We start from the raw sequence: 13,969 nt of genomic DNA on the forward strand, positions 1-13,969 counted from the left end.
CGCGGTTGCGAAAGGGGTTGTTGGATGAGAGATTAAGCGTTAGGCCAGCACCGGCAGACCTGCTAGGTTGATGGCCTGTTCCAAGGAAGTAAAGTCAGCACCTCGATAGGAGAAAGACATAGGCAGAGACGGCCCCATGCATGCGAATGACGGCGAGGGGGGAAGGGATGTGAAACATGAGGGAGGTATACATGACACAGCAGGTTCGACAATTGGGTGGAGCGGGCGCCGTGCTTGCGTTTGCTTGGGCGGCAGTGCAATCCGTGAGAAGGGCGGCTCTCTTCCCGTTGGACAAGGCCAAAGTCAAAGGGGTGATAAATCCGGGAAGATGGTGGCAGGCATGGAAAGGGGGGGTGGGAAGAGGGTGGGAAGTCAAGCAGGATGGGACATGCCGATGCGCATATCCATATCCATATCCATATCCATATCAGTGCTCGATGCTTGGCTTACCTGACTGTGTTGATTGTGCCTTTGACATTTTGGCTGTGGTTTGTGAAAGTCTGGGATGGTGTGGTACCCGTGTTGCCGTGACGGGAGGGATGGAATACGGATAATGATGATGGACAGGCGCGTCGTATCGAAAATCAAGGGATCGGCCTTTTTTCCGCAAAAAAGGGGAGCTGGCCGACCGGTCGATGAAGGAGCGACGAGCGTTGCTGGAGAGCTTGATTTTCTTTGGTTCCTAAATGGCCGTTCCTAGCGTCATACCTCGCTGCAGGGACGGCAAACACAACAAGGAACGGGGGGTGTTTTTTTTTTTTTTTGGAGGGGGGGAGCCACTCGACTGTTCCTCGGCAGGTGCTGTGCGTGGCCCGCGTTGAGTGCGGCAAGCTGCGGTGGATGGGCGGCTGGGGCCTGGAGGACTCGAACTGGGTGACCGTGGGTTGTGGAGCGAAGGTACCGATGGTGGGTGGGAGGAAAAGAAGGGGAAAAAAGGGGGTGAGTTGGCCCAACCCGTGGGAATATCGAGGAACCTCGACAATCGGCAATGCGCGTCTGTTTGGTTTGCAGTGCACAGCTTTGCTGCAGGTTGCCTTTTTCTTTCTACTTTGGTCAATGTCAGCTCAGGGAAACCCACTGGCTTTTGGTTTGGTTTGGGTCGACTGGGGGGGAGCTGATAGAATATCGGGCTTGGGGCCAATTCAGGGGGAAATTTGGTCTGCTGGGGAGCGAGTGGTCTGGCTTGGAATTTTGGGTGGTAGAGTGGTGGATCTAGGGTCCACGCTGCGCCGAGCGAGGTTGAAGGGGTTTGGCTGCTTGGTTCTGAATAGGACTGGGGATCGGGGATTTGCGAAAGGATGCCCGGTGGGCAATGCCGTTGAATGGATGAACGCGCAACCAGCCAGGCCAAGCAACAGCGGTATGAAGAGTGGGCCGAAAAGGGAACTGCAAACTCACATTGACTTCTTCCTGCCGTTACTTTCTTTTTTTCTGCCAACTACTGCGCCCTTATCCCGGGTTGTGGGATAATGTCTCCCTTCTTTTTAGGGGGGCCTAGCTGACTGATATGTCGTTGCTCGGTACTCCAAGCTATGGAATAGAGACACTCCGAGAAGGATCCAGAGTGTCGCCAAGATCAATGTCGTGTTTGACGGTTTGTGCAATCGACAGGTAGGTAGGTAGGTGGGTGTATTGCTTGTGTGACGCGGGCTCGGTGCGCCTGCAACACGGACCGGGTCGACCCAACTTCTTGGTCGCTTTGGTCAGGTCAAGTCGGACGGAGGACCCAACGGGGTTGCGTCGTGGACAGACAGGCGGCCGTGCTGCCTACTTTGTCTCGGTACCGGCGAGGGGTGACTGGGATGGGCTGGCGTGTCGGGGGTGTTCCGTTCGAACCGGTTCTGGTCTCCCTTCTCGACTCCGGATGTGCCAATGGTCGGAGCTCGGGGCTTGTGTTGTGTTCTCTGGTCGAGATGACGGTGTTTCTACTGGGTAGTTCCTATCGGTAAAGAACGTGCTTTGTGTGCCTTGGGTTGGTGGCACTGTCGCTGCTGCTAGTTGTGTTTGGACGCTTAGAGAATGCGGGCGGTTTGGTCGGTATGGAATATGAGACGTGACGTCGGATGGAGGCGCTGAGGGTCGACCAAAGAGAACGGACGAGAAGCCAAAGGGAGAGTCGACGAGGTTCTCGAGTCCGGTGGAGAAGATTGGTGGGATAGACGAAGTCGGGTTCAGTTCGAGATCGTGTATGGTAGAAAGTGAGATGAAAGCGAGGGAGGTTTGGCAGGTGGCAATGGGGTTGTCGAGACGGGAGGAAGGGGGGGGGAGCTGGAAGCTGAAGGAACACCACACGACCTCCCGTTGCAGGAGACGAGAGAACAAAGGAAGGAGGCGGGCCGCGGAAGGCGCAAACCGAGAAGGAATCCCGAGTAGTCCAGAAAGGAACGAAAGAGGGTTGAAAGGGAAAGGAAGGGTAGGAGCAAGAGCAAGAGGCCAAGCTAAGCAGGTGCCGACTGCGGGAGAGAGGGAAACGGGCAAGAGCGATCGATGGCTTATTACGTTAGGTGGTATTAGCTGGTCTTCCTTTGGGAGAGAAGGAGAGAAGAGAGAGGGGGAGGGGAAAGAAGCCGTCTCACAGGGCGAGAGGAGGAGGAAATAATAATAAAATGAGGACGAAGCAGAAAGAAACACATCCTTACGACGCAGTCCCGATCCCCGCGCATTCCACCCGTTCCGATTGTCTCCTCTCTATTTTGGCATCCATCCCATCAAAAAAATCATCTGTCAGGCCAGGTGCACCTGAACTGGGACCTCCTAGTCTTGGGCCTGGGTGATGCATCTGGACCACCACCCAATTTCGACCTCGCACATCGACCTCGACCTAACCTGAGCTAGCCTCACCTCACTTCTACATAATACTCGCCTCCATCAAGTCCAAGGATATGGGACTTTGGCCGTTGGGCATTGACCACTCGATGTTGTTGTTGTTGAGTGGATAGACGCCTCCTCCAGCTCGGGTCCCCCTCAGCCCGGGTTTGTGGCTGCTTCGTGCACAGTAGGCGGCAGGCGGCAGACATGGCAAGGCCTTCCAAGCTCTCACTTCACGCTTCGACGACACCTTTCATTACGAGACCTGTTGCCGTATTACACGGATACCTTGCCTCGAAACCTCAGCTTGCCTCTCCTTGGCAGCTAGCTCATTACAGTCTCTACCACACCCAGAATCCAGCCGGCTGTCGCATCGCACAGGGCACAGGCACTGGGGCCTCACGCGCAATCTCTCTCGTGTCGGCCCAGATTCAGCACCAAGCTTCCAGGCCAAAGATATCCACCGCCGCTTTGCATGTCTGCCAGTCCACACTCGAACGAGTATCGCGGCATGGGGTCTTGGAAACACTAGCAATGACCAACGCGGGAGTGATAGTCCTCGGCTGACCGGGGTACAAACGAAACGTGCCGACGACACCAGCCCCCAGGACCCTTAAATGATCTCTATTCATTCCACACACTAGAATAGACAGAAGACCGTCTTCTGCAAACCAAGTCATGTCAACTGATTGGTGCATAGTCGAGCGATAGGGTGCGATGCGCCCATATTCGCTCCCAGTGGAATTCCGCAAAACAAGACGACCAGTTGCAGTTGTTATCTGCTGCAGCATCGAAGGCCCCGACATTGCCTTCTGACCCCAACGGAATCAAAAGCGACGACGGCACGGAAATAGAGGGGAAACCCCGTTCGGCGCTGGAGCCATCTGGCCGACGATGCATTGCATCCCCCGGGCCGCATGGTTGTGTCTGACCTGCCCTACCTTATGTTTATGCACACACCGGCTCCAACCGACGAGCCTTCTTTGGGCCGCGCTGCTACCTTGACTTGGCTCGCCGCCTGTCAGCTACTCTGTGGCATGTATCTGACATCAGTCAAGGTCAGACTTTGTCTTTCAGCCTACGTACGTACCCTCCACTTGGGCCCACGGCCTCTTGATCCTTATTTCTTTTTTCACTTGGTCAGAGGCTCACCTACGTAACAGAACAATCTTCATCCCGAGCACTTCGTCCGTCTTGGGACAGATACGTTCAATGGCAACCTCGATGACCCATTCGGTGGTGACACCACTCTCTTTACCTGGAATCAAGATGAGAGATGGAGCTCTACGCCCGCCTAGACCCTGGTACCTTCAGCGACTGGAGATGACGAGAACCAAAAGAAGACCTAGGGCCCTGGTTCGTCGCCCGCTTTCTCAAATGCTGGACTGCAACCTCGTGTTGGCCCCCCCGGTCATCTCATTGCGCCAAGCAAACACGGGGTGCAGCAGCACTCTTTGGACGTCACTGCGTCAGACCCCAAAGAGCTCTTGTCCATCACCCCGGCTCCCGACGGGCTGTTAACACTACAACGCTACAACTGTCAAAGTCAGCCAGCCCGGTTTTACTACTATTCCATTGTCATTGCACACATGCTCAAGTCCGTCTGCCGCTCGCCCCGTGACGCATCCAGCCCGTTCGCTGTAACCCCCACAAAGTCCGGCCATCTCGGTGGCGCCCAATAGTTGCTCTGCATCGGACAGCCCAGTTCATCGCTCGATCTCAGCTGTCATCCAAGCGCAAACAACCGTGGCCCTCATCGCCAGTGCGTCAAGGGAGCTATCAACATCCACGCACAGAGATTAACAGAGATCCCGAGAGGAAACAGGCCCGCTTTATTTAGGGAGCGATAAGAGGACCTGCGCGCGGTGTTGGTCGGTTTGAGATCGATACCGATTAACACTCATTCAGCAACAAGCGTCAAACAACTTGCCGATTTCCCTTGCCAAGCTTCGGACCGGGAAACCAAACGGGCATCGGGCACCCCCCAACGAGCAACGAGGGAGATACCCTCCAATCTCAGCCCCCAAATCCCATCCCTCCTAGCATACCACTGGCCCTTTGGCTGGCCAGCAACGCGTAAGCAAACGCAAGGAAGCAATACGCCGACTTTGAAGACATAAGTCAAATACCTCTGGCACTTGGCACCAAAAGCAACTTGTGCCAGGCGCCGTCGTCGTTTGCTCGAGCCGACACTGCGACGTCAGTGGCATGACGCGCTTCTAACTGTGGCACCTGAACTCCGCGCCCCCTTTTGTTCTTCGCAATGCTTCTCTTCATCTCACTCACACCTCGCTTCATACCTGATCGGGGAGCCGCTTCCGTCGTCACGGTGCCCCGTAGAACAAGATGTAGGAAGCAGCGTCACCCCAGGCTCACATCGCCAATCTGAAACGCAAGCGAGCTTTTAACGGACGAGAGCATTAGAGCGAAAATCTCTCGACGGAGCTTGTTCATATGAGCAGATGAGCATGGGGAATTTGATTAATATCGACAGCTGCGGCAGAGGCTCCGCTAAACAATAAGAGCAGGGGCCGGCCGGACGATGCGTTAAGGCGCGCGATCTCTCAGAAATTCCCCTTGGGCGGCGCGAATCCCCCTCCCGGTCCCCATCGTCAATGGGCCATTTGCGGAAAAAATGCGATTGTGACCACCACCGGATCTCCTATTTTTACAGCATCCTTATTACTACTTTGAGTGGCTGGCTTTCCCGTCAGTGCTCAACCTCCACTTGGGCTACGGGAACTGCGGGGATGCAATCAAGCGAGTCGTTCGTCTCATTTGCAGCGTTGCACACGTGAACAGCCTCTGACACCGTCGAGCCGCTATTGCCCGCTAATCCGAGCTCGAGTGGGATACAGGGTTCTCGACGACCATAAACTTGCTCCTTATGACTGTGGAATGTTGCACAGTAGAATGGGCGGTATTCACGTAACAGTCCCCGCCGAACCCAGCCGCCCCCCCCCCCCAATTGCTTTGCCCTCATCCTAGCTCAATATTGAGGAAGCCTGCCCGGTTCTCACAGGAAATACCCAGTCTAAATTTTGAAGGATGGGTTCTCGCCGTCGCTTACGGTGAATTCTGCCTTGGATTGTTCCTGAACCGTCCCCAAAGTACAGCGGCATCCCTTGTCTACACTGACCAGTGTTCTCAAGCGGTCACCAAGGAAGATGCAGCGGCGTTGAGAGCCCTTTTCCGAGAACCGGTTCGGCCGTGCCAATGTCGCCTGCGACGGGGTGCATCAGTCAATGTCTTGTACTCCCGAAGGTGCAACTGCAACGTCGGCACTTACCAGGTCCTCTCGGCGCCCAATACTCGCCTGTCTTGGATATGTCGAGCTCTGACGTCCACTTGATGAGACTCTCGGCAGCATCGTCGGGCGTGATGGCTGCAGTACACAGATGTTAGCGACCCGCCATTAAGCCGGCACGGCTTCGGGAGCAGGAGGCACTCACCACCGCCGTCGTCCCAGAACTTGTCGAAGCCCACGCCCTTGGTCATCTCCGTCCGCATGAAGCCTGGGTGGACGATGCTGACAATGACACCCTTGTCTTTCAAGTCGAGGCTCAACAACTTCCCCACCATGTTCAAGGCGGCCTTGGACGCGTGGTGGGCGTAGTTGCCACCCCCCTCCGTCTCGTGTCGGAGGGTGATGCTCCCGGACTCGGACGAGACGAGCACGATTTTGGAGTCCTTGTGGAGAAGGCCGGCATGCACGAGCGCATGGACGATGAAGACGGGCGCGATAGAGCTCGTTGTGTACATGCGCTGCTCTTCGGCCCAGTTCGGACCTTTGTCGGCGCTGAGGTCTTCGGTCGCAAAATAGCCTGCCGTGATGATCTACCAGGATTAGACGGTGGCCAGATGATATCCGGTGCATAGACGACATACCACCGTTGACAACGGCTTTGAACCGCCGAGTAGGCTTACAATGGTCTCACCAACACTGGGGTTAGTCAAATCGACGTCGGGAAGCCATTTGACTCTCTCCGGGAAGCCCTCGGGACCCTCCTTCGAGCGCGTCGTGCCGTATACGGTGTTGCCGGCGTCCACGGCATATTGCTTGGTGAGAGAAGCCCCGAGGCCCCGGGTGGCGCCAACAATCAGGATTGGAGACATGTTTTGCGCTTACTCGCCTGCTCGCTTTGGGGGGAAATTATGTGTTGCGACTTTTTGCTTTCTATTCTTGATCACTCTCAAACGCTTCTGGAATGCGGCACCGTTGAAATACGAATTGGAGGATGCTTAGGGAGACCGTCGAGCAATGCGAGGGAGCAGCTATCGTGACGTAGATGTTGCACTGAGCTCAACAGCGAGTGGCTGACGGCAATGGCGGGGGAGGGGCTGGTGATCACATCTTATCGATAAAGCCGAGGCGACGAAGGCTATGCTGACTGAGCTGAAGCTTCGACTCCGAACCTTCCCTTTGTGCTCTACTGCTGGAAGGGCCACTGTACGAAATGCATGTTCCATACCAAAGATCATTACGCTCGGTTGAGGCGGACCCTCCTTGGATCACATGGGATGACAATGACACCCGTGGCGAGGCGAGTGCCATGTCGGACCAAAGCAAGGACCACAACACGGGTGTCTGACAAGCCTCATCAGTAGATGCAACTTCAGCTTCGAACCGCCCCTTTTACCCATCTCAGCTTGTCAAGAACACCCGTAAGCTTCATCTCATCGCGGCTTAATCATCGTGGGTCCCGGCTACGGGGATAGATAGCTGTCAAGACTGCCGGACTAAAGGTTCAGGGAACCAACCAAGCGGGTTGGTTTCAACCGTGTGCTGTGTGTTTCCTTTGACCCAAAGCCCCGCGCAATGACGTTTGAGTTCGCCCAATAAGGCAAACCGTTGACCTTCGCCGCCGCTGAAAGGCATCGCATCGAATTCGTATTCGTTCCAGCTGAACCCTAGTTAATAAACAGCCATTGAGTCTCCCATGGTCCCTGCATTTTCATGTTTGCCTTTATTATTTCTCAACAGTTTTATGGATTGCGAAGACTGCGTGTGAACGATACACAATGGCGCTGAGTTATGGAATTCTTACTCTTTATCTTGTTGAACTGACCTTTGTTTACGTATGTATGATGGCTATGGCAAGTGGATGAGCCGTAGAACTGATGGCATTTACAGTACTTCCTGCTTGGCATATACAATGTCTTCTTCCACCCACTGCGTCATTATCCGGGGCCAATCTTCTGGCGATTCAGCCCGGTGCCCAAGAATCTTTACCTGCTCATGGGCAACTATGCTACCAAAGCACGCGAGATCCACGAGACGTATCCCGGGACCGTCCGTGTAGCGCCAAACGAGCTCTCTTACATTCAGCGTACTTCAACTACCTGTCCCTTGTTTACACGCAGCCGCCTGACTAATTGACTAACACACTGCGCCGTTAGCACAGGCATGGAAAGACATTATGGGCCGTCCTCTTAAGTCTGAGATGCCCAAAGATCTCCGCTTCTTTGGCGGCGAGAACTTTGGTCGCGACAGTATCGTGACGGCCCGGCCCGAGGACCACACGCGCCAGCGCCGCATCTTTACGCCCTCCTTCTCCAATACGGCCCTCAAAGCGCAGCAGCCGCTGTTGGCGGGCTATGCGGACCAGATGGTTGAGGCGATGGATCTGATCAACCGACGTGACGGGAGCATCAATATTGTAGACCTGTACAACTTCTGCGCATTTGACATCATGGCCGACCTTACCTTTGGCGAGCCGTTGCTATTGCTCAAAAAGGGGGGCTACATCCCCTGGGTTCACAACCTCTTTGCGGGACTCAAGTTCGTGATTTGGGGACTGGTGTTTCTCGAGATCCCCGTGCTGGGACCGCTGGTACAAGCTGTCACGGCGGCGCCGCTGAAGAAGAAGGCGAAGGGGCACACCGACTTTGCCGGCCACCTCGTGGACCGCCGCCTCAAGAAGGAGAACCACACGAAGCCGGATATCTGGAGCTTCGTCCTGCGCCACAGCGGGGACGAGGCCAAGGGCCTGAGCGGGAGGGAGATGCACGCCAACGCGGCCATGTTCATGGCCGCGGGGACGGAGACGACGGCGACGGTGCTCTCGGGGACGACGTTCTACCTGCTACGGACCCCGAGGGTATACGACCTGCTAACGAAAGAGATTCGAGACAAGTTTGCCAAGGCCGAGGATATCTGCGTCGACGGGCTTGTCGGATTGGAGTATTTGCAGGCGGTGCTGATGGAGGGGTTGAGGATGTATAACCCGGGGGCGCGGGGATGCCGAGGATCGTCCCACGGGGCGGGGCGGAGATATGCGGCGATGCGATTCCCGAAGGCGTGAGTACTCTATAACCCCCATCCCGCTGCTCAAGTTTTACTTGCTGGGGGGGTTCACGTGGCGGCTGACTGACTTGTGCGCAGACCCTGGTCTCCGTCAACCCGTACGTTGCTTTCACGCACCCGGACAACTGGGCCCGTCCGACCGAGTTCGTCCCGGAGCGGTGGCTCCACCCGGAGGCTCCGGAGTGGAAGGACGACAAGCGGGATGTGCACGAGCCGTTCTCGTACGGACCGAGGAATTGTATTGGGAAGAAGTGAGTAAAAGCCCTTCCCGCCTTGCTATTGTAGCATTGCTTCGCGGCTGGTTTTCAGCGATTGCGACCTCGTCTCGAAGAGGGGCTCCTTGCTGACTGGCTGTCCTGCATAGTCTCGCGTGGCTTGAGCTCCGCCTGCTTCTGGCCAAAACTCTGTGGCATTACGACCTGGAGATGTGTCCCGGGATGGAGAACTGGGTCGCGCAGAAGTGTTACCTCACGTGGGAGAAGGGCCCGTTGATGGTGAAGCTGATGCCTGTGAAGAGGGGTTGAACGGCGGGCTGAGATTCCTTGACGCGAAAGGCATATTGAAGAAAGAAACTATCTTAGACTAGATATTGAGGACAACGGAAAGGGTTTGTATCAGCTAGACTTGGTGGCGTCGTCTCAATGGGTTTGTCTTCAGATCAAAACGACAAAGGCAAACGCGAAGAACTGGGATTGTCCTTGTCAGATAGTCACACCACTCGTTCCGGAATCGCGCGATCCAATTCGCAACCTCCTCCCATAATCGTCTGAAAAGGCCATCATCAACCTCGGACGATTGAGCTTGCCGTACTTTGTATTTATCCAATGAACAGGGTATGCACACCTCCAAAAACGTCTATATACGAGCATCTGCTTTTGATGGGCTGTTGTGGCCCGCAGCACGACGTCTCGCGGGGTCCCGAAGCGACCCTGACGCATCGGGCACGTTGGTGAGGTTTCACGGCATGGTTCTCTTTTCAAGAGATGGGGCCGGGCCGCATCGTTTGCAGAATCGAGTTTAGCTCGTCGTGCTTACAAGTCAGTTTTTCCGGCGAAAGGGCGAGGCGTCCAGTGTACACGAGGACGTCGTATCCTAAATCCAACTGACATGGAAACGGCTGGACAATCGCCGTTGCAACTAAATATCTCCACTGTCTTCTGCCACGCGCTGTTAGGGAAACACGACACTAAGTCGGCTGTGTTTCAAGCCCGAATCTTCAGGTTCCTATAATTGATGTGCGAGATGAGTTGAGGAGCGAAGTTCTATCAATGTGTACGTACACGCGTTGCGCGCACCCCAGGAACTATCAGTCTGTGAAAACCTTGGTTTTCTTAGGCCGCAGTACAGTTTCCAGTCTCTATATTGCGCTACGGTTTTATCACATGTCGGGCATTTACCACGCGAGGAACGATTCTCCAACCTGATTTTTTCCGCATTGTTCAGAACAGCTGCAGCAATCTCAGCCGGAGCCGCGATCAGAACCCGAGTTTTCCTTGCTTACCTTTCACTTCTTTGTCTTGTTGTCCCAGCCAGAGCCCAAATCTTCCGCATTCTTCATGTTGATCCCGTTGTGTGTTACCGCAGAAACCGCGTTTCTCGCCTCCTAGCTTGGAGCATTCCTGATATTGTTCGACAACGTTCTTGGGTTTCTGTTGCCGTGCAAGTCATAATGAAGCAAGACCCTGGTGACTAAGTCTACTTTTCCATCAAGTATGTATAACCTATAGAGCCAGGGCATCAGAGAAAGTTGGACAATCCCAGTTCTGATGCTTCAAAGCAGGAGTCCGTGATTTAAGAATAGCCATGAAGACTGAAAGCTCAGTTTGGAGTCTATTGCCTCTCTATAATCGAAATTTGACCGAGATGCATATATGTTAGTACACATCTCATTGACCCCTATTTTTTACTTGCACTTCTTTCTTACTTGTCCTTAATATATCAAGCATCAACCCAAAGACGAACGGTTTACAAAAACAATTGCAATAACCAGCCCCGCATGTGGGCTTGATTTGATGCCAAACAACAGAGGTATTCCATATTGAGAACAAAGAGTGTAAGAGGACACCACATATCTGTTGTAGACGGATGTGTCGGGGAAAGACATTAACTCTAGGAAACCTACCCATATCTAATTTTACCGCTTATATAATATCATGTGGTGCAAGTGCCTCGATTAAATGGAACGTTGATTAGGCGATGAGTCAAGTATTCAAGGTGGATTATGGACACAAAGATTACGACCACAAATCTTCCGGTCTTCTGACTTCATCTCGCTTGATACCCTATCTCAGTAGACCCCGATGGCCTCGCCGACGACGCTCCTGAAAACTCCGTTCGGGTCAAACCGCTCCCTCACAGCCTTGAAGCGCGCAATATGCTGGAGCTCTGTGTTAGTGACAGTAATTTGCCAGATCGGATGGAGTTCAAGCCTACATCGGGGTCAATGTTCTTCGCTGCTTGGGTAAAGATCTCCCTGGTGTTCTTGGTCCAGTGCGGGCGGCAGGGAAACTCGGCAATGAGGACCTTGGCAAGATTGTGATCTTTGCAGTCAAGTCAGCACGCTTCCCAATTGGCTCGTCCAACTAGGCGTGAGTGCGGCCGGGGACACTCACAAAAGGGTTCATTGAATCTGGTGTGGTCACCGACCGTAGGCCTGAAGCTAGGGAAATCAAGCATGATAACCCCTTTGCTCCAATCCGCCCCATCAGACGTATTGTACGTCACCTGCCCCAAGAAGTCAAAGTAAGGCCTCCCGAACTTGATGTTGACACCGCTGCGGTACGTCGAGGTCATGACGATGAGCTTCTTCAACTCGTCATCGAACAGCTGCCTAACGCGCTTCAGCATCGCGTTCGCCTGCGTGATCGGGAACGCCAGCTCGAGCGTGTATCCCTGGACCCCGACCTCCCAGAGGGGCTTCTGGTCCGGGTACAGCCCGCCGATGAGCACGTCGTAGTTCCACCCGTAGACGGGCCAGTTCTCAATGGGCTCGTTGGTCGTCTTCTCGCGGAAGTTTGGCTTGGACCAGAGACCAAAGAAGATCTCCTCGGCGAGCATGTTGGAGGTGGGCAGGTAGCGGCCGCTGTCGAGGAGAGTGCGCGCCGTGGTGCCCTCGAGGTCAGTGACGGAGAAGGTGTTTTGGAAACCTTCCTGGGAGCTGGTGTTGGTGAGGACAACGTCGTAGTAGCGGTGGTGGAATTTGCGCTTGTAGGGCCACCACTGAAGACTTTCAGTGTCGGACTCCAAAGAAATATACAAGACGAGGGGATCTTACCCAAAAGTTGGCTGTCGCGTAGGGAGCGATCATGCCATAGATGTCACCATCAAGAACGTCCTTCTCTTCCAGCCTGCGCGCCTGTCAGTCGAAAGCAACCCAGCCAGAACAAACATGAGGGCTCACGTCTTCTGATCCGCGTAGACCTTGAAGTCGGGGTAGATCTTAAACTTCATCCTCACAATGACGCCCAACAAGCCAAGCGAAGTCGAGGCAGCAAGCCACTCGTCGTCATCATTGTTCCTCACAATGTGTCTCAACTCCCCGTTGCCATCGACAATATCCAGCTCCAACACTCCGGCAGCCACCATCGAATCCTCGCGGATCGAAGACCGATGCGCACCCATGGCGACACACCCGGCAAGGGTGATGTTCCAGTTAACAAGCGTGTACCCCGCCGACGCACCTCTGGCATGGAGATACTCCGCCAACTGCAAGAACGTAACGCCAGCTTCAATGACTACGGTGCCGGCGTCGAGGTCGAACTCGGAGATGCCATGAACCTCCTCAGTGCGGATGATGACCGTGTTCGGGTCGTCCGAGCACATGGTATCGTACCACATATGCCCTTTACCTGAGGCACGAACCTTCTGGCCAGCGGCGATGGCATCTTTGACAAGGGATTGAATGTCGTCCACGCTGGTTGCGTTACGGACTGCTGCCACATTGTTGCAGGCGGGGAACCCGGGTCCGTCAAAGGTGTTGTAGGGTGCTGCGCTACCAAGGCCACTTAGAGCGAGTGCTGTAAGGAAGCAGATTAGACGGAGAGACAACATTGCAGTAGAGTTTACGGGACGAATAGTAAGGCCGAGGTCCCTTGCTAGGAGGTAGAAACTCAAGACCACCCCATCTCGAAAATGAGACGAACCTGCAGCTCACTTATAGCAGCACCGATCTTTGCTCATGAGCAGGTACAACCTGTTTTTGAAACCCAATCTAACCAGTTCCCTAATAGACCAAATGCCGCGGGCTCAATAAGCTTCTTTCATGTGATGCCGGGAAGTAGTCAGTCCTAGACACCAAGCAGGTTGAATTACAAGCTTCAGAGTCACGCAGATCATCAGGCCAGGAACACGGAGTAGCATCGATGCGTAAGTTGACGAGAAGAAAGCCTTTCGCCTACCAAAGGAGGAAGCCGGAGCACACAAAAAGGTGAGCCAAGACGGGCGACAAGGCCCGATCGAGGGAAGAAGGCCGATGGTGGATGTAACGGTCTGGTCGGTTGGTGTACCGGAGGGTGACAGCAGGAAACGCGGGGAAAGGGTGAAAAGCAGCGGGAAGGACGGAGATCTTCACTTCTTCTTGACCTCGCTGTCCTTGTGACGAGCAAGGAAGCATGCGGGGTGGCAGCGCTGACAGGCTTTATCGAGTTGCAGATCTGGCGCGGATGAGAGTTCAGAGAGGAGGATTGTTCAGGGAAATGCGTTTAAAAGTTGGTCACAAAATGCGTTGCTGCGCCGAAGATAGGTGGCGTCGGGATCGATTTGGCTTTTATGCTTAGAATCTGACCTGGACTAGTGACTGTCGAGCAATGATGTGTGCAGGGGTACAGGTCTGGGGAAGTGGGAACAGTTGGTGGT

General features: G+C 54.5%; 3 protein-coding genes across 3 annotated transcripts; 1 reads left to right on the forward strand and 2 right to left on the reverse strand.

Annotated features, from left to right (window-relative positions):
- Positions 1-5,963: 5,963 nt before the first annotated feature.
- ColSpa_02823 (putative oxidoreductase YteT) lies at positions 5,964-6,924 on the reverse strand (the record flags this gene model as incomplete). The annotated part of the gene is made up of 4 exons (XM_049269035.1): positions 5,964-6,031; positions 6,098-6,193; positions 6,261-6,645; positions 6,697-6,924. The coding sequence occupies 4 exons, from the start codon at positions 6,922-6,924 to the stop codon at positions 5,964-5,966; spliced, it is 777 nt and encodes a 258-aa protein (XP_049124992.1).
- A 906-nt stretch (positions 6,925-7,830) lies between these two features.
- On the forward strand, positions 7,831-9,639 carry ColSpa_02824 (cytochrome P450 monooxygenase radP; the record flags this gene model as incomplete). Its single annotated transcript, XM_049269036.1, has 5 exons — positions 7,831-7,887; positions 7,943-8,101; positions 8,214-9,005; positions 9,194-9,366; positions 9,480-9,639. The coding sequence occupies 5 exons, from the start codon at positions 7,831-7,833 to the stop codon at positions 9,637-9,639; spliced, it is 1,341 nt and encodes a 446-aa protein (XP_049124993.1).
- Positions 9,640-11,402: 1,763 nt separating this feature from the next.
- ColSpa_02825 (L-gulonolactone oxidase 5) lies at positions 11,403-13,165 on the reverse strand (the record flags this gene model as incomplete). Its single annotated transcript, XM_049269037.1, has 5 exons — positions 11,403-11,492; positions 11,549-11,638; positions 11,762-12,334; positions 12,390-12,462; positions 12,516-13,165. 5 exons carry the CDS (start codon positions 13,163-13,165, stop codon positions 11,403-11,405), a joined length of 1,476 nt encoding a protein of 491 aa, XP_049124994.1.
- Between the last annotated feature and the right edge of the window lie 804 nt (positions 13,166-13,969).

The sequence above is a fragment of the Colletotrichum spaethianum genome (genome assembly GCF_022836535.1).
Source record: "Colletotrichum spaethianum MAFF 239500 DNA, contig05, whole genome shotgun sequence".
In the NCBI taxonomy this organism is placed as follows: Eukaryota; Fungi; Ascomycota; class Sordariomycetes; order Glomerellales; family Glomerellaceae; genus Colletotrichum; species Colletotrichum spaethianum.